The 24961-nt window shown below is 41.8% G+C and overlaps 2 protein-coding genes across 2 annotated transcripts; one reads left to right on the top strand and one right to left on the bottom strand.

Moving 5' to 3' along the window:
- Positions 1–2156: 2156 nt before the first annotated feature.
- Positions 2157–9478, top strand: LOC118364429 (RNA-binding protein MEX3A). Its single transcript, XM_035745958.2, has 2 exons — positions 2157–2649; positions 6323–9478. Exons 1-2 carry the CDS (start codon positions 2226–2228, stop codon positions 7447–7449), a joined length of 1551 nt encoding a protein of 516 aa, XP_035601851.2. The 5' UTR covers positions 2157–2225; the 3' UTR covers positions 7450–9478.
- Positions 9479–15361: 5883 nt separating this feature from the next.
- On the bottom strand, positions 15362–24171 carry LOC118364428 (ras-related protein Rab-11A-like). The gene is made up of 5 exons (XM_035745957.2): positions 23838–24171; positions 20509–20704; positions 19859–20052; positions 18836–18916; positions 15362–17083 (listed from the first exon to the last, which is right to left on the bottom strand). Exons 1-5 carry the CDS (start codon positions 23875–23877, stop codon positions 16944–16946), a joined length of 651 nt encoding a protein of 216 aa, XP_035601850.1. The 5' UTR covers positions 23878–24171; the 3' UTR covers positions 15362–16943.
- Positions 24172–24961: the final 790 nt, after the last annotated feature.

Raw genomic sequence — 24961 nt, 5'->3', positions numbered from 1 at the left:
AGACTCTCTAGACTATGATTATGCACAGGTACACCTGAACTGACCTTTGTTGTGACAGTGTCTTTCAACACATGACATAGCCTACTCATCTGTAGCGACTCAGTCAGTGTCTCATGTGAACAGAAGAGAAAGTTGAGGGATAAAAAAAAAAATGTTTGAACTATTTACAAATTAATTGCAGAGATTATGGATGAAAAAATGAGCTCATCTGCAGACTCAGGCACATTTACAGTACATTAATGTGAACACTGGAACATTTACTGATTAATGTGAACTGTCCCTGTTAAATAAATGGCATATAACTAAATAAATCATTTATCAAATAATGATTTATTGAGTAATTGTTTCTCAGTTTCATACATACTCAAATTGTAATGGTTGTAAAAACAATTATGGCGTAAACATCATCATGGTTATAAATGAGTGTTTTATCAATGTATTAGGCTAAACATTCAATATGAACATGTAATACTGCTGGATTACCACATTATTAGGTATAGTTATTGTATAGGGATTTGTGCCCATGAAATTAGTGGCAGACTGTCTGATCACATACCCAGTCTGTCACATCCCAAATGAAGGAGAGTTGTTAAACCAGTCCAGCCAAACCATATCCACTTTGATAATACAATGAGAGCATCAAATCATTCGATGATATTCATAATCGGTTAGGCTAACTATAGTTTTGTCAGTGCTGAACATATCACCCATTTGAGGGTGGCTTTGGTGACAAACGTCAAGGTTTCCACAGTTAGTTCGAAGGACACCAGAAACAGCAAGGGAACATAATTGCTTATGCGAAGTGCACAGTAAGAAGTAATGGAAACGGTAAATTACCGATCAAATGAACCGTATCGTGGTTGGTAAGAGAACAAGCAGTGATGCCCCCCACAGTTACCACAACACTGCCATGCGCACCCACACTGCGCCCGCGACAGGCACTATAGGCTACATTAGATATAGACTACTGTTCCGCTCCAATTCACTATTGAGAGTTTGTATTGTTCACTTGTGAAATGAGACATTGGATACATTTTAACTTTAAACACTGGAGATAGATTGTATTATTCAATTGTACTATTATTTGTATTATTATTATTACTACTAAGCACATGTGTCTTTGTGTTATTATACAACCATGCCGCCAGGCGTGGCTTCTCTAGAGGACATTTTGGTATGTAGATTTCGCGAGGCAAACGCGGTTCTTTGTTCGCGCCAGGCAAGAAATGCTGCAAGCAAGAGCTCTGCTTACGGGAAATATGTAAGGACATTTTTTTAAAGATCCCTGCTGCACAGGGTCTGCAACGCCTGTCTGACAACTCCCTTTCTCCTCTCCTCCTCACCCCCTCCTCCTACGTTACAGCCCCCATGCGCAACGGCGCCCGAGACAACAACGCGGTGACCTGCCGCAACCCACGACGAGTGGGGTGGGCGGAACCCCGAAATATGTCACTTAACTCCTTCATCCTAGATAGACAGAATAACACAAATCCTCCCCAATACAGTGAACGAAGTCGTTAAGGTTTCACAAATAAACTCCATCCAAAGTCCATCTATCCCTCAGTAGGCTACTGCGTCCCCACCATAGATAATACAACATTGGCAATATACCAAAACAGTACGCTATGGTGCCCAAATAGTAACTTGAATGGGGAAACAATCCTAAATGCATCCACTTTTGACATTTTATTGAGGGGGAATTATTAAACTATAGCCCATGCATCCTTGTACAAGTAGCCTACAGTAAAAAGACGGTTGCGGTCTTGCATTGCAGGGATGGGGAATGAGTAGCGTTGCTTGGATCTAACACATGGCTGATATGGACAAAGGAAAGGTGGAGGGAATATTTTTTATTTTTTTCTCCATACGTGAGGAAAAACGCGGGGGTTGGTTTCTGAGATGCCACAGGCTTGGGAACCTGAGACGGAATGGTATAACGGGAGGGCGGTGCGTTTTGTCTCAGCAAGGAGGGGACTGTGTACCAGACGGGGTGGAGTGATGCATCGCCTAGCCCCTCTCCGTTCAGACGGCCTTGTGTCCCGTTTGCCTAGAGCTGAGAGAATACTGTATTGCAAGTAGGCCTATAGCAGACAGAGAGAGGGGCAGGTCTATGGGAGGGACTAGCGCAGAGGCAGAATTGGAAGGAGGAGGGGGCGGGGAGGCGGCACGGGTGCTGTTTCTCCAGTCTCTTTCCCCTGTCTTTGTCTCACACTCTTTTGTTAGCCATGCCTAGCCTGCTGGTTCTAGCAGGGATCATGGAGAAAAATGGGGGCTACGGCGGGGATCTCGCCGGCTCCGGGTACGGAAGCGAAGGTCTCCTAGTGCCACCGGACGAGGAAGAAGACGACTCCCGTGCCCTGAGGGTCGCGCTGGGCCAGCTGTCTCTACTGGGGCTTGGTGAAGGCGAGGACGGTGGTGGGGCTCCTGGAACGGGAGTACAGGATCGGAGTAACAATAACAATAACCATCACAACCATACCAATAATATTGGCGGAGGTATTGGTGACACAGGGCTTTTGCAAGGGAAGAACAAGTTATGTGTCCTGTACGAGGGTTCTTCAAGTGAGACGAAAGGACGAGGCTGCAACATAACAGAATGCGTCCCCGTGCCCAGCTCAGAACATGTGGCCGAAATAGTGGGGCGACAAGGTAAAGATTCCAACCAAATGTTCCTATTGAAAGTTATGTTGCAGTTCTGAGCTTAATGTGTCTCACAGTAGTTTGTAGGGTGTTTTGATAACGCTCTATAACTGTTACGTTAGCTGGTGTTATTGATATAGAAAAGGGAGTGGTGTTATTTTTTGTTGTATTCTTCTACACAGGCTTCCTTACCACTCTTTGGCCATGGTAACAAATATGTTTCAGGTTAACATACAGTGGCAGAAACTGCAACATTGTTGCAACTAGGCTCAGTTCTATTGTCTGTCTAGTGAATTTCAAACGTGGGGAGACACAAAGCAGGACTGTAACCGTTACCTCATGGGCGCATTATTCTACATCCAGCCATCAATGTCAGCTCACAGACGCACACTTCAGGCAGGGATAGCACTTGCTTCCTTTGTCGTCTGAACGCGCGAGACTGTTAAAAAAAACGCAACGTGCTGCTGGTAACGGAGGAATCTCGTTCGCCCTGAAATGTTTACAAATTATTTTACTCTCTTTATTGTGAATGGAGCTTGTATTTGAGTGACGATTGATGTTTTCAAGCTGTTGTTTTCGGTTTCGTAAATTCAAATTATGTTAATTGTTTTTGTTGCTGACTGCCCAGTGACACAATTAGACAATGGCAAGTGTGTTTCTCTATATTCTCTTTTCTTGAGCAGTTTAAAAGTGAATTCCCAGATTTAAGATGGATATATCTGTGTATTGAGTAATTGTCGAAGACCTCGACATGAACTTGAATGACAGCAGCTGTCAAACAAAGGTGTGAAAGTGAGGGGAGGGGTACCTTATTAGGCAGTGTTACCAGTAGACACTTGGGATGATCATAGGAATCGAAGCGTGACTCAGCCAGAAGTTGGACCAACGTGTCGAGTTGAATGTTGTGCGGTTCCTATATTTTCTGATATAAAATAAGAACAAATAATAACAAAATATGTTGCCTTTTTAAAACCTATTGCCCATATTGTTATTGTGATCAACTCAAATTGGCTATTTATCAGACTGTAATATATTGATTCTCCAGATTGCTTGTAACCTGTACAACTCTCAGAACCACCAACTTATTGCTTTGTGCTACATGGTTGTTTTTGTTTGACTGCACCTATTGTTGACTGGCTCTGTTGTGATGAGTCCAAACGATACAGAGGGGTTGGTTAGACAAGCAGGGATAAATGGATGGGTCAATTGTTGGTGGGTCAGAGGCACTGGGCATTAAAAGGGAGTCACACCCAAACCAAGGACTCCCTTACCTAATGGGGGGGGGGGTTAAGGGAAACCAATTCAGCCAGTGAATCCTAATTCATGTTTTTGGGATTACACAAATCCACAGGTCCCCACAATGTCAAGTGGGTCCAAGGCAGCAAAGACCATTTGCTTCAACTCTATTTTCCCACAGATGTGGGGATCTGGTTTTTGTTGTGCCGTTAAGTTCCCTCATCTTCCTGTGCGTCTCCTGTTCGTTACTCTGAAGTGTTTTAATAGGGTAACTGAAGACAGCCGGAGGGTGGATCCAGTGAGCACAAGTGCAGCAGAGGGCTTTGTGTTGACTGAGAAGTACTGATTTGGGGGATTGGGGATGAGCTCTTTTGATTCAGGGCCTCGTTAGTTAGTTCACATTCAATGCCCTCCTTCCCAGGGTCGACTACTGCCTGGTGAATCTGGCAAGTCAATGTCCAGTCCTGGAGAGGCAAATGTTATAATTTTCTCCTTTGTCAAAGTCATTTGAACTGATTCCGGGGGATGCTTTTTGTGTCGTCTAGGTTTGTAATTATTACGACTTTAGGTCAAGGGTGGGTTTGCTGTGCATGCGCCACTAACAATGCACACAGTTCTGGAAAGCATACTCTCCAAATGAAAGACATGGCATACAGTTGTGGAATGATCTAGAATGATCTTTGTCATTTGCCTGAAGGAAATTGTAAAGGTTTCAGTGGAGTCCCTTTCTTTGTCTCCTCTGTTCATAGTTTTAAGTTTTACCTCGCTTATTGGTCTCAACTTAAATATTCACCTTCCTGCTACAAAGGATCACAAAACCTTACATCTATCCTAAGTTAACACATGGTTTAACATAATAACATTGTGGTTATTGCATGAGTTATAACTGTCATACATATATGTTAAATAACTATCATACATATTATAAAGCCTGAGTGTTCCATCTAACACCATCATGCTTGAACCCCAACTAATATCACCACCGCCAAATAAATAATAAATGTAGTTTGAACTCTTCAGCCCTCAGAGTCTCACTGAGTCACTCAGTCAGTGCCATCCAGGCTTCTGAAGTTAGTGCACTAGTAAGTGGGGCTATTTGGTAGCATTAGGGAAGCACATCTCCCTCGGTTAGAGGTGTTCAGACATTTGATCCACACTGCTAAAGTCCCTGCCCAGGGACTGCAGTTGAAAATAAGCAGGCTGTCTAAAACGGGCACTTTTATAGTAATGTTGATTAATGTGCACTGTCCCTGGTAAAACAACATTTTAATAAAGAAAGTAAAGTAAAGCGTGTTTAGGCTACTGATGTAATGGTGTGCTGTGATTTGTAGTGCTACTCAGAAAGACGAGCTGAGACCTGACCATTGAATAAATTGCTAGTTATTGTTACCAGACCACAGACATACATACAAGTCTCTTAAAGTCACTGCTAAGGGGAAACACTCAGGGATTCTTAGGGGTGGAACATAAACTTGCATTTCAGAATGAGAACGGTAGCTGCACACCTGCGTATATGTCACCACAGGCTGCCGTAGTGGGGCGTTGCATGCCGTTTCCTGTTGGGTGTAATATACAGTGTACGGCTGTGTTTACCATATCCCTCTTGACCTCAAGAGCTCTTAACCACCCTACTCTACAATTACTCATTTTTTATTCCCCTCTTGTATTATTACCTCATCTCAGTATTAGAGCCGAAGGTAATTTGACATGATATAGCATTAGCCTGTACTCTCTCAAATCTAGACTCTCGCTAAAAGCACTTAATATTGTCAGCTTTTACACACTGATCAAAATCAGAACATATGCACTGCAATAGATGACCCAAAAATGATGTATGTGTGGACCGGAGGTACCAGACTTGTCAGTTCAAGGAGAGGGGCAGGTTGTTCGTGGCAACACTGTTGAATGCCTCCATAACTGTAGCCATAGCACAGAATAGTTCTGATGTCCTTTGGAAATGGGTACAATAACTAATCTGTTTAGCAATGTTAGATATAGGAAATGAAATAATGGGGTGTTCTACTTTGAGGTCTACAGTCTCTTCAATTATTTCAGATTGTACAGCAGATTGAGACTTGATGCCATGTGAAAACATGTGACTTAGTAATGATAATCTTGGCAGAACTGGGGGGAAAAAGTGTAATACTGTAAAATGTTGTAAAGGGGAGAATGACTAGTGAACATTGCTGGACTGTCTAAAAACTCTGAAGTTGTGAGCATTTTAGACCAAAATTTGCCATCTTTTAAAAAGGTATGTCAAAGGTCAACTATAAATTCTGTCTTTGTTTCCATAGAAGAAGAAAAAACATTAAAAAATGCTTTGTATTACCATGTAGTAGTAACAATCTTAGCTATTCGAAATTCCTCATCTTCGATGAGTGTTTCAGAAAATTGAATAAAAATTGTGTTCGTGGCTTTTTAAAAACTTTGTCTTTTGTTTCTGCAGGTTGCAAGATCAAAGCCTTGCGGGCCAAGACCAACACCTACATCAAGACTCCCGTGAGGGGCGAGGAGCCTGTGTTTCTCATCACGGGCCGAAAGGAGGATGTGGCCCTGGCCCGGCGCGAGATCATCTCTGCCGCCGAGCACTTCTCCATGCTCCGAGCTTCCCGCAACAAGCTGGGTGTGTCCTTCAGCGGTTCCCCGCCTGCGCCCCTACCGGGCCAGACCACCATCCAGGTGAGGGTGCCCTACCGTGTGGTGGGGCTGGTGGTGGGGCCCAAGGGTTCCACCATCAAACGTATCCAACAGCAAACCTGCACCTACATCGTCACCCCTAGCCGAGACCGTGACCCCGTCTTCGAGATCACGGGATCACCTAGCAACGCCGAGAGGGCCCGTGAGGAGATCGAGGCGCACATCGCATTCCGAACGGGAGGTCTGCATGACCACAACAACGAGAATGACTGCTTGGGGCCGGATGGCGGCAGCCCAGTAGGCTCCGGGGGTCTGGAGAGCCGCCTGCAGCAGGTGTGGGGTCTGCAGGGGGGCCAGCGCAAGCCGTTGACCAGCAGCTTCCGCCAGAACTTCTCTGATGCCATGGTTGGAGGAGAAGGAGGTGGCATAATCTACAGCAAGGGCAACTTCAACAGCCCTGGAGAGAAGCCCTGTTCCTACTTTGGCTCAGAGGGCACCCAGAGTTGGGGAGACCCAGACTACCCAAAACAGGTGGCCTTCTATGCCCAGCAGCGCTCCAAGAGCTTTGGAGGCCTGCCCCTGCCCCTGACCAGACTCTCTCCAGGCCTTCCTGACCCCTGTGGAGGGAACAACGGCAACTCCTCGGGCACTAGCATCACTATTCTGTCTGGCTCTCCTCATGCCCAGGCCCGCCGTGCCCATAGCGAGCCAACCTCGGGCGCGGGGTTCCCTGGACGCCTCCCTGTACCGGACTCGCCACCAGCCATCCTCCGGGACTGCATGACCTGCTTCGAGAGCAAAGTGACGGCCGCCCTGGTGCCCTGCGGCCACAACCTCTTCTGCATGGAGTGTGCCATCCGCATCTGTGAGCTCAACCATCCAGAGTGCCCGGTGTGCCACACCCTGGTCTCTCAGGCTATCCGAATATTCTCCTAAAAAACACCACGTCAGTTTTTAACATTCGTTTTATCACAGTGTTTGTTCTACAATTATTTACTATTATTATTATTATTATTATCATTATTATTATTATACTTTTCTTTTCTCAGAAAATGTTTTTTAAAAAAACAAGCAGATATTTTAGAAGGCACTGCTTGCTTTACTAAAAAGTATAAGAAATATTTTGAATTTTTTCTTTTATATATATACATATATATTTTATAAAAGTTTTGTTTATAAGAAAAGTATAGTACCTAGCATTTTTTCAGTTTTTTTACTGCTGCTGTTTTTCATTCACGAATCACAGTATGGGCGGAGTAGTAGGAACGTGAACATTTTACGATTCAGATTTATTTTACCATGAAGTGGTTTTATATGGAGAAAAGGAAAGAGGTGATAATTGAGGTTCAGTTTAACTCCCTGGTATCTTATCTGTACCTGAATGATATGGGAAGTCAAAATCAAACAGAAGGAAAAAGATTGAATCTTTCATTGCACCTTATAATCGTCTTAGTTTCGGATAGTCAGAGTAATGATTGTCAATCATCCAGAAAAATGACGTAGCTGATGAAAAGGCAAATCCCTCAATGTGGCTCAAAAAAATGGAACAAGCTTTGATATTGTCATTGAAAGTCTACATTTGTTCCAATCGAAGGACAGACTATTCCATCATTGTCATCTTTCTGACATTTGTGTCCCAAGCTTGTTGTTATACCTGGTAGTCCTCCCTAAACACCTGTTAGAATGGTAACAATATGGGACCGAATAGCAGACAAACGCCTTTCTTTATGCAGATATGTCTTACAGATTTCCTTTTTCACAAAGAGGTGAATGAATGAATGCTACACATTGTATTGCTGAAATATCACTACAGTTTGGTGAAAAGTTTCAGCGATGCCTGTTCCTCGTGGCACTTGAAAAGCATGTTTCTTTCGCCGGTGTTAAGCACTGATTTCATTTGTGAGGTCAAAAGCCTTGGAATTCGTCCAGTTGGCTAATTTGGGAGATCCGTCTCCCCGACGGACTAGTTTCAAAGCCAACTTATACCCACTTTATTGTCTTATGTGGTAATTTAGCTGTTATCTGAACGATGTAGGACAAAAACGAGAGCCACTTTTGACAGGCATCTCTCTGAGGTTTGCGCAGTTAGAGCGTCAGCCATTAGAGTGGACAGAAGCTGAGGAAAACACTGAGCTGTTCTCTGAATTGGTAATAGAGTGTGCCTAAATGGGCAAAAAGCTCCTAGAATACAGTACCACCATCCACAGAGCTCCCTCGCCACCCCCGTCCAGCAGCTTTGTATTTTAGCTCAGAGGCCTCTAATTATCAGAGCTGTGCAGAAGCAGGTGTTTTTCTATCTTTTTTGGGAGTGGCTTACCCCCCCGCTTACTGTTCGATCGTTGGGCCCGGAGTGCTCGGACACGGCCCGGAGAGACTCATTGATAATTAGGCAAATTGGCCGGTCCAGGTGCGGACCGTGTGGCGACCCTGGTGCTGAATGGGGGGGTGAGACAGAGTCCCGGCGTGGGCTGCTGACCACCCCACCCCTCTGTCACAGGCACAGAAGGTCCAGTCTGGGTGCAGCTGGGCAAATGGGACCCCTCCTTCCATATCCCCCTCCCTCTTTCCTTCTCTGCTGCTCTGAGATATCCCTACTGGGGAGAGGGGCCTCCTTTGTCCCAACACTCAGGAAAAAAGCAGCATATGAAAGAAAGAGACCAACTGAACAGGCTGCCAGCTCTGAAATGAGAGTGAGGGGACTTTGGAGAAAGAAAGGATATCTACAGTGTCAGTAGATTCAGTAATTACCTAGTGTACAATTCTGACACAGAGATCCAATTCTTTGAAATGCCCCACTGAACTAGATGTCTCCATGTGTTCTCAATAACATAAGGGTATGAACACATGCAGACATATATCATTTAAGAGTACGAGGAGTCTGATCACTTGGAGTTCATCGCCCCCCCAATTTGGATGGAGGCCTTTGTGACAGAGAGCGAGTGCAGATCGAAGTTTCCATAGAGAGCCCCCCTTTATCCCCTGTCTGTATGGGACATCCTGCAGCTGCCCACTCACCACAGACACACAGGCTTAGCCAATGGCAGGCTAGCACTGGGCTTTCAGAATGAAATCAGACGATTGTAATTGACAGGAAAGCGGAGGAAACGCCCCATTTAGCCACCACTCATGCTGAATCAAATTACACACCCTTTGCCTCTGCCTTAGCCCCAGCCTGGGGATTTCAGAGGGAGGGAGGGGGGATTAGAGCCGTTGGTGGATAAGAGGGTTTTTTTTTTTGGGGTGGAGAGAGAGAGAAGGCTGCTCTCAAAGAAAAGAGAACCTGCAGATCTCGTCTTTGTGAGAGGGGTAGTTAGAAGGCTGCTGCCTCATGTTTGCTGGTGGTGGCAGGTGAACAAGGACATGCTGGTGATTCAGCTGGTGTCCCACTAACACTGCATCAGCTCGCTCTATTAAGTTGTTTTTTTCTGGAGAACTCTTTTGCTCAACTTTTGTCCATCAAAATAGAATGAATAGTTACAATAGACTGTTGTCCCTAGTCTAGGCAGCAACAGAGCCCCCCTTTTCCCCATTGTATTGTCAGCAGACCACTCCTGTTGTCCATGGACTGTGAAGAAATAGAACTGTACTTTCAGAGTATCTAAATTCTATTACATATTTAGAAATTAATTGACCATTTATTAATGGGGAGAACTGCACAGTGGTTTGGTCTGAACTGTCAATGACAATTTCAAGGCAGTATAACGCTGTTAACTGAATATAGTATTTTCTATTCTTTTTTTATTTTGTTTTAAGCCTGAATATTTTGTATTAAAAGATAAATATTGCTTTCACTTTGGCATGAAAGTTTAGTGACATACAGTAGGCCTTCAATAGTATTGCCCCTTAAAAAAACTTTCACGTAACTATTTGTCAGAAAAAAATGTGAATCAACCGAGTTGGGTGGGATTAAATGGAATTGGGAAATTAGACTCTTAAACCCTTTACATTAAAATATAGAGTAAAGCACCTTATTATAAGAAAACACATATAATTAATACCAAACCGACCACTGATGGTGAATATTTCTTCATAGATTTTGAATGACATGCACATAAGGTTTCCCTATCATGTTTTTATAATATAATTATTGTTATTCCTTGTAGTAGTGGTATTATGGGAGACCTCTCATCCATTCAGTCAGTACTGATGACTTGGTTGAGTTTGCACTGGTTTAATGTAGAGGGCTTTTTAGAGAGTCTCACTGTTTTAGAGGCTGTGGGAGAAATTTGCATTGTGCTTTATGAGAAAGGATTCTGCGCATCTGTGTATATATATATATATATATATATATATATATATATATATCAGTAACTTACATCCAGTCAAATGCCTGCTATATAAGTGGGATTTTGATTATTTTTACAAGGTGAAAATATAATTTTGAATTTGTTTGTTTATGGACTTTTAAGATCACTTTGATTTATATATATATATATATATATAATGTCCCCTCATCCTTAAACATAAAGACGTATATTGATAGGCTACTTATATGTATGGATCTAATAAACTTAAGCATTTCATCAAGTCAAATATATAGATAAGAATACCACAATACCACATACTGTAATGAAGAATACAGGGCTGTATTGATGTTTCCACTGACATATACCAATATATTCTCTCAAATATGTGAAGAAATGTGTTCTAAAATATTCCTAGATCCTTTTGGATGAATCAGGTTTTATGTACATTAGGATGAAAAGCAATAATGTCAATACTGCAACAGTAAACAAAAGAGCCAGTGTAGTAAATTCATAGAATTCAGCACCATCCATAACGCAACCTTGATTCATTTGAATATTATTCCATTTTTGGTTAATATCTTCTAAAAATGCATATGGATTTATGCCAATGTAGGATGAGTAATGTAATTAATTAGTAACAGTTTCAGGCACAATAGCATGTTTTTGTTGCTTTCCTACGTCTTGCTTTTAGACATTTTTGACTGCTTAATCCCGTCTTTTTAACATTGAATATTAATAAGACTGCAAGTATACCTCAAATACAGGGTGTGCCAACACCAGTGCAACCTCAAGAGTTCCTCCTCTTAGTATATGTGGAATTTTGAGATCACAATACCTATTATTTGAAAGAAACCAATTGCATTGTACAAGTAAGCTTTTCAGTGTAAACATACAATGCTTTTCAGGAACATAACATGAACAATTGAGGCATTTCCTGTCTGTCGAAAGCAGGAAGTCATAACAACTTAAATCACACACTAAAGTAGACACAATGGCAAGACAGAAGGTTGGATTATTTCCATAGGATCTAAGACCTCTTCCATATGAACGTATACTGATGCCCAATGCATTGAGCCAAACATTTTCATCACTTGGGAAAGTAGCATTTATTTAACATGTATTACTCTGTATTTATTCATGTTTAGGGAGAAACGTTTATAGTTACCATAAGCATATCATGAAGATATATTTTAGTTTTTAGATTGGTTCCAAAACATATGTAGCTGATTTGATGGCACAATTTAATTATTTCTTTATGCTGTCTGTTATAAGTAGTCATTATCCAGCAGTTAGCTGATTTAAAATAAAAGGTCAAAAGGTAGCCAAAGAACAAAACCTTGGAAGAGGTTCGAGGACATCTATAGAAATTATATTGCTAATCGTAAGCTTACAATTCTACGAATGTTAACACATTTCGACCTTATCATAGTTTGGATTTATTGATGAAGGTGGCTGAGGTCAATACAATATTAATCAGCTTTTGTTTTTAATAACCCACTAGTGATAGTTTTGTCAAAAGTCATACAGCATACAAGCTTCAGTCAATATCTGTGAAATGGAGCTTGTCTCAATAAAGACATCCTGTTTCAGTTTGGTCTTTTTTTATGCTACAGTAGCTTCAGTGATCAACTATCCAATCACTGCCCAAAGACACCAGTCCTAATGCATCACCCTCTTAAGTTGTATTTATATTGGTATTATTGCCAACTTAGATTTATGAATAATGATGTCAATAAGTTTTGTTTCATCACAGCTCTTAATATGAAAACGCTAGACTTGTCTTAGGAAGTTTATGTTTCTTCAGAATGGGGCAGGGACACATAATAAATGAGAAAAATAAGGGTTAGAGATTTGTCTTTGTTTACAATTCTGTTCAAATTCATGTTGAATTTCAGCTGAAGGGCTAGATTTGTCTCAAAGACCCCAGACTGAACAATAGTTGAATAATGCATAAGAAAGTTGTTAAGATTACACAAATACCCTGCAGTACCTTTGTTAGAGTTCAAAAATAATACTGCGGTTTTAATTTAATATTGTTTCTAGTTAACTTTATTCTCCATGTCGAAGTATGATAGCTGAAGTTTAGTCCAGTACATAAGAGTAAAATTAAGATCCCATGGCATTAACATATTTCATCAACATAACCACAAGGTGTATAAAAAGCTTTAAAGAAATTAAGATGGACATGTATTTAATTCCATATATTTACCTTGAGGTGTAATTGATATAGAAATTCAAATAATGACTGTCTTATAAGATGAGGTATAGCTTGATATATGCACCCAGTCACCCAGTATATGAAGTACTCCACTTCCTTTAGTGGAGAAATAAAGATGGCGGTGAGAACTCTTAGGGGGATGTCTATTTCATTCACTTTTTTGTTCAATTGTTAGTGTTCTTTATAATATATTAAAGTAACCGTAGAAACTATGAACAGTTTTCTTCTCTTTAACAAATGTACAACTCTTTATGCATTATGTATAACAATAATAGCACCCCTTTCAAGGAGTGATAGGAAATCCTTTAAATTGACGCACTTAAGCAATTATTCTGACCTATCATAATCACAAGATGAGCAAGTAATGCATTTGAATGTAAAATAAATTACCATTGCACTCTTTTTACCTTTTGGTTTATACATTTTAAAGTGAGCTGGAAAGAATTTGTGAGAAGGTTTCACCGCAGTCTATATAGTTCTTCCACATACATTTATAGAAAGCAACTTTAAAAATGAATATTATTACAGTTTCTTAAATCTATTTTGCTAACATGGGTTATTATTTCATAGAAAGACGAGGATTAAGTCAGTTTCAGGATGTTATTTATGAAAATCTTAAAATGAAGAAAACATATTTATGAGTAAACTCAAGAAATTTGTTTTTTAATTAAAAATACAAGAAGTTAATATATTTCTAAACACAGGAAAGTTGGTTTCTACTAACGGTTAAAAAAATAAAATACGTTTTATTTATGAAAGTTATGGACTCACCTCCACACTGTATTTCATTGTAAATGAAATATAAGCTGATATGGGTTCCCCATAACTTATATTTTAACTTCCGATATGCACTATTTAAAAGAACACCAGTGCATTCACAGTGGAATTATGACAGAAAATAATATAATATTTTTAGGATTTGGAGGTGTTTTAGTCACTGAGCATCAATATTGTGCCTCAATTACACATGTATTTCTTGCATCAGCACTCTCACTATGCTGCTTGCTTACCTTTTCCCCTTTGACTAACCCCATACTGACTGGCCCCATTACACATTTCCTCTGGAGTCTTAACTTGCTTTTATTAATCTCTAACTTTTTATGCTAACACAGCTTCAGTTGTGATTGCAATGCTGAGAACGAGTGATTCAGGTGTCCCACAGGGGCACATGTTAAACACATTCAGATAAACACATTCATATGTCTACTACTTGGGACCCTTTGTGATTGGTAAGGCAAGAGAGGACATCATCAAAGCCTTAATGAATGATTACCTGAAAATTGGGCTCAAGTTTCTTCGTGAAAACATGACAGGCTGAGAACTGAGCTGAGTGATCAATAGTTTAGCACATAGGCACACTGTGTAGTAGATCTATGGTAACCAGCCACACACGCACACCAACACATTCATATCCGTACTAGTTTGCATGTATCTTGTATGGTCACCTAGACTGGATAAACACCACAGATCCTTTGTGTTTGGTTTTAACACAAGGGGTCTGGGGCTGGTTGTTCCTTGTAGAGTTTCATAGTTGGCGCCCCTTCAGAAAACAGAAAAGGACAAGTGTTTCAGGTGAAGCAAAGAGAGGCCGTTTCTGTCCCCATGTGACACGGTCAGTATTTGACCCTTTTCATTATCTCATCCCAGTTCTATAAAAAGGGAAGGAAAGCTTGATTGTCATTCCTTCACATATGGATGAACATAAAAATGTATTTATTTAATCTCAAAACTAGGTAGTTAAAAGTGAATATTTGTTGTACAATTCAACATGTCAGGACGGTATTTTGCGCCACAACTGACTGAAGCAGGGGGACTGAAATGACCTTCACGTCGTCCTCTTCTGAAGGGGCCACCACAGTCTGACAGTCTTTGGTAGTGTTTCTTCAGATTCTCCCGGCACCGTAGAAGTGTTTCATACCGGTCTATAGTGGTCTTAGTGCATTAGTTTTGGGTCAGCATCTCCTGGCTTTAGTTTCTGGTTTCTCTGTGATCAGTGAGAGAGGGTTTGCCATGTGGCTGGCCGTCACTTTGATAAAATAAAAAGTCTTCTTTGAACTGTTACAGTGTGTCATGCCCGCAAGAGGCATGTGATATTGCAGGTTTATTTCTTAGCACATGTTTTTGTGAATAATTTGATATTTTATTATTGTATCTGCGCCATATTAGTTTTGGTTTCTGTTTTTTTTCAAAGATTCAAGATGTATTGTAAATGTTTCTAATAAAACAAAAATGAAATCACTTCCGATGGATGCTCTGCTTTGTCACATGAGTATTTTAAAAAGTTGCAGTTGTGAAATGGCCACCAATTACCATACAGTAACTCCGCAGTATGCCATTTTTCAATGAAAAGTAGGCACATAAGGCATAAAATAAGGAGCAAGACTTAAGAAATGACATTTATTTATACATATGCAATCTAAATATACACATGAGAATTAACATTTTTAAAAACCTAACCTTTACTACCCAATTTACTATTGGGAATGCCACAAGGGTGAAAACTCAGCAGGATAATGACTGTTTACACTTGACCTTTTGGCTGTGGTAATGGCACCCTGAAACTTTCCCCACACCTCCCCTCTTTTGCTAATCTATCAGATCTATAAGGGCTAGCATCCTCCGTAGTGCTTACTCTTACTAACATGACAGAACTACACACACCCAGAAAAAAAGAGAAAATAAAACCATACAAAGAGACCTGGGACACTCTTATGGGATATCCCAGAAGGCATGATACTGTTCCAGTTACAATGGAGTTAATTTACAGTAAAACAAGCCATCTTGGGTACATCAGAGACCCAGCAGCGGGCAAGGCTGAGTGCCCTTACTACCCATCTCTTGCAACATGAGCTGTCCATCCATCCAGGACAGCAGGGAGGGCTCCACTGAGACCATGGTATATGACCAGCACCACTACAACCAATATCCCCTCATCACCCTCCCATATCTCCACAGCCACAGGGAAAACGACAGCAATTCAGTTAAACCAGAAAAAAAGGATGGTTCACAGTGGTAAAGGAGCAAGACTGGTTTGTTAGCAAAGAAGATATAGGCTTATGTGAGAAAAATTGCTGCGCACAAAGTACTTTGTAATGGGTTTCATCAGAAGAGCAAACTTTATTCTGTGTAAAGACAAAGGGAAGTCGAAGTGCACTGATAAAATGGACATGAAAAGTTCTCCACGGACCCCCATTTTGTGCAGTTTAGATTGGCCTGACATTCGACCAGGTATATTTGGGATGAGATGGCATAACTCCTCGTTTCCCCATTAGCCAAGGGTAGTTACATTTAATAACTCCATCATAAAAGGATTTGATTACCAGTGAAATCAAGAACAAAAAGATAGAGGACACCCTTCATATATAGTAAGCAGCTTCAGATCAAACCCACCCAGTGTTGCATGTTAGCACATACCCTTTGGTCAAAGAAGACCTCAATATAGTGTTAAATAAATATCATTGGGACAAACTCAAATAAGTTTGGGAGGAGCTGACTGACAATGGAGAGGGGGGGTTACACTTCAGTGAAGTCGGGTCTTCGCTGCCGAATCTTATTGCCCTTTTGCTATGGAATTGGGTGTGTTCACAGGCTTATTAAATTGAGCTGACAATGGGGGGGGGGTCAGTTCACAATGAGTGAGACAAAAACTGTAAAGATATGGCGGACCATGCCCTAACATGCTCAATTTCTCAATTCATGTAAATTAATTCAAATCATGTCCTCTTTCATATTTAAAACCGATCAAGTCAAGGCATAACCATAAAGCTTATTGAATTAGATGGGGACAGACTTCACAGAAGAAACAATGCAAAGAGGCTACAGAAACACTTGGTTGCCCCCCCCTTTGTCTCCCTGTGTATCTCTCCCCTTGTTTCTGTCTGCCTGTATCCTTGTCTCTAGGTTTCTATTCATCTCCCTCCCCGTCTACCTGTCTGTCCCTGACTCTTCCTGGCGGTGGTGAGGCCTCAGTTGTTCTGGCAGCAGGCACTCGACTTGGCAGCGTTCTGCGTGGGCTGCACCGTGATCGGCACCACATTGGAGTTGGGCGAGAAGTCTGTGTCGCTGCGGCCCGTCATTTGCCTCTGGGACACGATGTTGTAGATGGCTGCAGGAGACAGACAGAGACAAGTGAGAACACAACAGCCGCTGTTGGGTTGTTAGGTGATGAGAAAGGGAGCGTGTTTCGTCAAACACCACAGTGGATACAAAACTCACAACAAGATGGTAATGCAATGGGGACCTAACAGCATTTCAATTTCCAGGGTTGTGTAAATAAATACCAAAACAAACATAAAATGGAGAAAAGTTGTCATAGAAACCAGCAGCACCCTGTGGCTCCTAGGGACTGAACTCTTGCACCTTCCGTAGGATTACTCGAGTCTGGCACGCAAAACTAACTTCAGACCGACTCATACATGCCACTGACTGATGGTGAATCCCCAAGTCACTTCCCGCCTCTAAATTAGCAAGAGCTTGAAAACAAGCACACAAGATGACCTAAGCTAACCCTTGATCTGGTATTTCAACGACTAGCTCGTCAGCATGCTTCCCGGGTCAGGGAGTCTCTAGTTCAATTCCTACATGGCTGTGTTTGAGCACGGCTATGCACTGTTCTCCTCTCTTAAATTAGCTAATTAGAACTATCATTAGCGCAAGTTTCTATGAATGAAGAATTTGTTGAAGAGTAGAATGACTAATTGTACAAATGCAGGCAGTGGGAATTGTATGTGGAGGGAGAAAGCAGAACTCAAATAGCAGGGAGCATGCTGACAGCCATTTATCAACTGATTTGAAGGCCTCAGTGAGAGGCTTGTTCCTCAGACACTCTTGGGTTTCTGAGTTGGCCGTTGCTCATTTTCTATTTTATAGTGGCCACACATTAACAAGGGCCTTTCTAAGGTGTGGCTAATACGTCAGTAAGTTGCTCTTGTAGAAGTACTGCATGTGAGTTGTTCTGGGTATGAGGGACTAAATTGTGTCTTCCTAAAACGATGAGACATCTGGAAAGCTCATATTTGCATTCCAATGTACATATTGCAACCAGACCCAAAATAAATGCTTTAGTGGTTTCCTGACAAACATCAGATCTGATAGACAATCACACTTTGTGTGATCCTCAGAGTGTCCTTTGAGCATGCCAATTACAGATGCTTTTGACCTTAATAAAAATGTCAGGTACTGTTCAATTTACTGCAGAGTAATCTTACAGTAGAGGCCTCGTAATAACCTAGATTTTGCTGCCATCTATTGGTGGAAGATGAATCACCGCTGAACAAATGGATTACAAAGCTCTCAGAGTATAAATAAATATATATACACTAAAGGAACGTTTGGTATGGCCGTTAATATAAAATGATGTGTGAAGGGGGGGCCTTTACATGGACAAGTGACTCTTTAAGCCTTTTAAGTGTTAGAGTAGGCCAGCTCTTTCACAAGATGGCATGATTCTGTGTGCACTACAGGGTGAATACAAGCTGCTTTGGGGCAATTTCACTTTAAAATGTATACCAAACAAAAACCATTGATTTCAAAGTTGAACAAACCATAGAACCCTATACATAAAAATTAAATGTAACAATTTCCTTCAAAAATGTTACAAAAACACATTTACAGGAAGAACTCTGCAGATACAATGTTTGGTAACAGAATAAAACGGAGGGAGATTCTACCATAATTCTGCAGTTGTTCCAATAATTTACTGTAAAAAAAAAGTAATCAATGGTTTTTGTTTGGCAACCATTTTAAAGTGAAAAAATAAAATCGGAGTAGCAGTGTAATTCCGTAACGATGGAACCGCCCCTTGTTAAATTCACAAGCAGTTCTAGTGTATATGATAGGCAGTGCAGTGTACACTAACCTGTGAGAATTGTCTGGAAAGCCAGCTCCACATTAGAGGAGTCTAACGCCGAGGTCTCCAGGAAAGACAGTCCATGCTTCTCTGTGGAAAGTGGAGAATTTTGTTTTTAATAAAATGTTAAAGGCATTATTCATTGTCTGTACTAGTAGGCACTTCATAAAACAGCCATCCAGTCATTATACGTCACCAATGAGGCTATTTTCAACAGCCACCACAGAATAGGCTAACTGATAAAAATGATATGATGTCGATGACCCTTCGTAGTCGTGCTGCATGAGCCAACCCTGGTGACAAATCAATAACAGAAATTGAACGAGAGCCTATGGTATCACATGGTATGCTTGTTTACTCTACACAATGATGTCTTCTAGAACAATTCCATTCAAGAACAATTACATTCATTCATATATAGCCACTCCTATCAAGAGCAATTTACAAGTCAAAGTGTATTCCATGCATGAAATAAGACTCAAGGTCATAAGTAAACACTTGAACCATTATGCAGAGCTACAAATGATAAGTGTGATAAGCTGGAAATGTCACATTGGTGTGTAGAGTAGCTAAAATCACAAGTCATAATGGAGCCAACTCAACTGGCTTTTTTTCAATTGCTGGGGATGTGCATTCAGAACCAGAAAAGCAGCCTGTTAGGAGCTCTGTTGTCTCCACATCAAAGAGCAGCCCCAAGGGGGAAGTAGACAGTGACAGAGAGTGGAGGGCATTCCCTTGTCCACTGCGAGGCTCAGGTGCATCACTTTCCCCAGGCCCAGATTATTTTTGAAATGTGTTTGAAATGCCCTTGTTCCAATAGGGAAAGCAGGATTATGGTAATACTTATTTTAAAAATGGTATTGTGTTGTTCAACTTGCCGCATCGCTTTATATCCACTGCTATCGCAAATAAAAAAGTAAAAATTATTGAGGGAGAAACAACTTTCCTGTACTGTCCCCTTTGCTTGTTACGCTGTAGTAGAATCAACACAAACAGATCAAGTAGCTATAAAACTAGTTGATGTAAGGGTACCTGCCAAGGCCTTGGCCTCGTCTGTGGGCACGGCCCTGAGGTGGCGCAGGTCACTCTTGTTGCCCACCAGCATGATGACGATGTTGCTGTCAGCGTGGTCCTGCAGCTCCTTCAGCCAGCGTTCAGCGTTTTCATACGTCAGGTGCTTGGCGATGTCGTACACCAGCAGAGCCCCCACTGCCCCACGGTAGTACCTACACAGGGGACAGGAGAAGGAAACTAAGTGTTACTGGGAGCAGCTGAGCATTGGCTGAGTCAATAGAGTGGTAGATTTAGTTTGTCATTCCCTACATGAAATGCTACTGCATACATCATAAGCAAAGGACTCAAAGTTGTCAACAAGATGAGAACATTAGTAAATTATCAGAAGTAGGCTGGAATGTTCTGTACGCACAAACATCCCCAATGGCTGGGTTTACACAGGAAACCCAAGTCTGATATTTTTTCTATTCGTCAGTCATTTGACCAATCCCATCAGATCTTTCAGAGCTCATTTGTGAAAAGATCTACAGGATTGGTCATATGACTAATTAGTTAAATAAAGATCAGAATTGGGCTACTTGTCTAAATGTTGCAAATATGTCAAAAGATGCCTGGCAGACAGACACAAAACAAAAATCTCTATGCGTGCAAGCTGTGTTAATACTCACGCGGAGGTGATGGCTCTGTAGCGCTCCTGTCCTGCCGTGTCCCAGATCTGGGCCTTGACGGTCTTGCCCTCCACATGGATGCTGCGCGTGGCAAACTCCACCCCAATGGTGCTCTTGCTCTCCAGGTTGAACTCGTTACGGGTGAAGCGGGACAGCAGGTTACTCTTCCCCACTCCAGAGTCCCCAATCAGCACCACTGGAGCACAGAGAGAGGAGTGAGGGCATGAGTCAGACAGACACCACCAGAATAACGATACAATATGTTACCCACTGTACAGGTGTTGACAACTTGTTTCCTACGATGTAGGAATAGGAACACTCAGTGGGGGTAAAACAGGTCTGACAAAGACAATCATGGTAGAAGAGACGACAGCTCCTGATTGGGTCTAAGAGCATTGTGCCATGTGTCTGCTGCTCTGTTAGTGCTCTGTTACTGCTCTACTGAGAGGGCATGACTGTACTTGACTGTAATTCAATAAACAATATTTGTGCAAAACACAGGCCATCTGGCTTGTTTTTGCTATAGACAAAAGACCCATGACATGAAGTTTCAAACTTTGTGAGGGAGCGCCTAGGCTAAGTATTGTCATGAATGACCAAAGATTGATTTAATTGACCAAGAAGATGATGCCTTGTGAAGTTCAGCCTATTCACTTCTGAACCCTGCCCTTATGGAGCAATGAAACATTTGGCACATGTTCCCGTTTTCACACCCATTCATTTCCAAACATAAACGGGGGTGTGTTGGGAAAGAGGATTTTACAAGGACTGAAATCCAGGTGAGTCAGGAGGAAAATCCTAAACTCATAAGCTCACCACCTTGTTATTAGGAAATAGGAACTGGTTGTGTGTTGACGAGGCCTTATTGACACATCTCCCACAGAATTTAGGCAAAGCTCATCACATGAAAATACTAGTGGTGCAGCAGACACAGGTAGAAACCTGCCTACCAATTGACAATTGCGCCGACTGACTCAAGCTAGGTGAACCTAACAAAAGTTAACTTGTTCCACAGGCAATTCATCAGCAACACTCCATATAAGTTAGTAACATGAGAACTGTGACTTTGTAGTTCCAAGAATATCCTTGTCAGCTGCAAGAAGGACTCTGAACTACAATTCCATTAGACTAGCCTATCTGGTAACCGTGATAATACGGTGGCTGAGGAACGAACAAAAGCATTATGCAACTTTTAGTGTACTTGTCACCAGAAACATAAGATCACCAATTTAGGCTACGGTATTGTGTAGGCTGCATTTCAGAGTTCTAAAGCTACAACCATTATTTAATTATTGGACGCCATCATCACATTGCTTAGGCCTAAACAGTCGAGTCCCTCTTCCTTAAAAATCTCAATTCTGGCCTCCCGAGTGGCACAGTGGTCTAAGGCACAGCATCGCAGTGCTAGCTGTGCCACTATAGATTCTAGGTTTGAGTCCAGGCTCTATCGCAGCCAGCCAAGACCGGGAGACCCATGGGGCGTCGCACAATTGGCCCAGAGTTGTCCGGGTTAGGGGAGAGTTTGGCCGGCAGTGAAGTCCTTGTTTCATCATGCACTAGCAACTCCTGTGGCAGGCCGGGAGCCGTGCACGCTGACACGGTCACCAGGTGCACAGTGTTTCTTCCAACACATTGGTGCGGCTGGCTTCCAGGTTAAGTGGGTATTGTGTCAAGAAGCAGTGCGGCTTGGTTGGGTTGTGTTTCGGAGGATATACGGCTCTCAACCTTCACCTCTCCCGAGTCCATAACCGGAGTTGCAGCGATGAGACAATACTAACTACCAATTGGATACCACAAAATGAGGGAGATAATAGGGTACAAAAAAATATATCTAAATTATATTTCCCAATACAGTATAAGGAAGTTATTTTAAGTAGGTCTATCTGATCTAGAAGTCGAATCAACAAGAAAGCATGTCATTATCTGTAAAGAGAGCACTCAGTTTAAATAAGCACTCAGTCATTTAAACAATAAAGCTGGTCAACTTGCTGTGCAACATTTACAGGCTCCTTGTCGGAAGCAGTGATTCAACCACTCACCTGACTGACTCATGCCTAAACAGTGAGGGTGCAGTAAAGAAAGAAACTAAACGCAGGAAACTGGAGGGGGAGGAACCTACTGGTTATGTGGCCTACTGACAGTCCTCACTTTAGGCTCTATGGGGCAGTGCATTCTAGCTGTGTAGCACTGAATTCAGATAATTGTGCTATTTGGCCAGCACCAAGGTATTTTATCTGAAAGTGAAGTTATGCTCATCTTCCCTACTGTCAGAGCCCTTCTGTATAGGGACACACACACACTCACTTGAATCATGCAGGTCTTTCCAGTTTGACAACGCATGTTCAAATGTAGAACCCCAAACAAACAAAAGGACACTGTGCACTTTATTTCCCTTGTCCAGGACAAAACAACCCACAATGAAAGTAGTTAGTGTAAGTAAGTACAGGGGAGCAGTAAGTATCCACTATCATTGTAAAACACCAATTGTTGATGTATTCTTACAAATGTAGGCCTACAAATTCTCCAAACAATAGGCTACATTGCATGTGCACAGAAATGTCTGGGAAAGGTACGACTGGACAACATAGAACCCAAGGACCAGACAAGTCATGTTGAGAAGGGGCCAATAAGCTTTCACTCTATGCTATCGGTTAGATGAATTAGGCATCATTTGGCCAAGGTCATCTTTACTCTACTTCATTCAGATGTAAACAGATCATGGAGATGACCGCTTTCTCTAAACCCAGAGTGACCCACCACAACACCAGGTCAATGGAATCCCTACAAACAGAATAGTGCTTAAAGGCTAAACCATGTGGTCACTGGTCACCTTAGGGCAATCGGTTTGAGTAAATATATTTTGAGGTGTCATCCTGCAATAATCAGTGGGCAATATGACTCCTGTTGACCAATACTTCCTCTCCTGATGATTGCGTCATAGGCCCACCACAAGATGACTAAACAGATGTCACTTTGGATAGCTACATGGTGCTTATTAAATGTCTGTGTGCAGTGAGTGCTGTTGCAATCAACTAGCCTACTACACAGTTGTATCCATATTTCTACTGAATTGAAACAATAGTTACAGAAATTCAGAGTGAAGTTGTTACTGTAACTGCTACGCATTACCGTATGTCATTGAGAATTGATTTTGGCAGCGCTCGTTACGTAGTTGCAGCAACACAGTCCGATTACTTTTGACAGGGCGGAAGCGGCGACAAAATAAATGTATTATATTGAAATCGGTGTGGCGCTGAACCGACTCTAGGTCGAAATGACTACACTCACGACATGGCAATGTCCTAGTAAAGTATTGTAAACACACTCACCTTTGAAAAGATAGTCATATTCGTCTTCTCTATTCGTCATTTCTTCAACGTTTCTACCTATGGAATGTGAAATGTTCAAACCCTCCCGTGGTGGTTTCTCTGTTCAATTCGACAAAACTTCTTGACCATTTATATCGCAACCGACCGCTTCCGTAGAACGAACAACCGGGTCAAAAAGGTAAATGATCACTATGTCAACGTCTCGAATATATTATTCGACTATAGGTCTCATATTTGACTGTGAAATTTTAAAAGACAAGAAACTACCTTTCCCAAACTTTCGACTCCTCTTCCCTACCACTTGTAATTTGCCATTTCCGAGCGACGTAACATCGAGTTTCTAGCCCCGCCCTTTACCCAGTTTTGACTGGCCAATCGACGACAGATACCGGTCACTGGCTTTCCTGTGATTGGTCTATTTTGTGGTCATTCATGATTTGCCTCCATTGATCCTACTCATCGCCTCTTGGGTGACGTCATCAGTCTCAAGCCTTCCAGGTATGCTGATGCTGCGTTCAAAACAACTGGGGACTCGGATCTCGGAAATCCCCGACTTCGGATATCAGTGCGTTCAAGACAACTGGGAACTACTGGCACACAGCTCGGACACCCATGCATACCCCATAAGACATGCAACCAGAGGTCTCTTCACAGTCGCCAAGTCCAGAACAGACTACGGGAGGCGCACAGTACTATAGAGCCATGACTACATGGAACTCTATTCCACATCAAGTAACTCAGGTCAGCAGTAAAATTTTATTTAAAAAACAGATAAATACACCTTATGGAACAGCAGGTACTGTGAAGCAACACAAACATAGACACATGCATACAAACACGATAACATACGCACTATACACACATATACACTTGGATTTTGTGTTATATATATGTGGTAGTAGAGTAGAGGCCACACAATATGTTATGAATGTATTGTAATGTTTTTCAAATAAAATAAAATCACATTTTATTTATATAGCCCTTCGTACGTCAGCTGATATCTCAAAGTGCTGTACAGAAACCCAGCCTAAAACCCCAAACAGCAAGCAATGCAGGTGTAGAAGCACAGTGGCTAGGAAAAACTCCCTAGAAAGGCCAAAACCTAGGAAGAAACCTAGAGAGGA

This window comes from Oncorhynchus keta, chromosome 31 (assembly GCF_023373465.1).
Source record: "Oncorhynchus keta strain PuntledgeMale-10-30-2019 chromosome 31, Oket_V2, whole genome shotgun sequence".
NCBI lineage: Eukaryota > Metazoa > Chordata > Actinopteri > Salmoniformes > Salmonidae > Oncorhynchus > Oncorhynchus keta.
This window is presented reverse-complemented; position numbering and strand designations above follow the sequence as displayed.

Coding starts and splice junctions, on each gene's coding strand:
- LOC118364429 (XM_035745958.2), top strand. CDS start 2,226: ATGCCTAGCCTGCTGGTTCTAGCAGGGATCATGGAGAAAAATGGGGGC. Junction 2,650..6,322: donor CGAAATAGTGGGGCGACAAG/GTAAAGATTCCA, acceptor TTGTTTCTGCAG/GTTGCAAGATCAAAGCCTTG.
- LOC118364428 (XM_035745957.2), bottom strand. CDS start 23,877: ATGACGAATAGAGAAGACGAATATGACTATCTTTTCAAAG. Junction 20,053..20,508: donor TACAGAGCCATCACCTCCGC/GTGAGTATTAAC, acceptor TCCCCTGTGTAG/GTACTACCGTGGGGCAGTGG. Junction 18,917..19,858: donor CGAGGCCAAGGCCTTGGCAG/GTACCCTTACAT, acceptor CACTTTCCACAG/AGAAGCATGGACTGTCTTTC.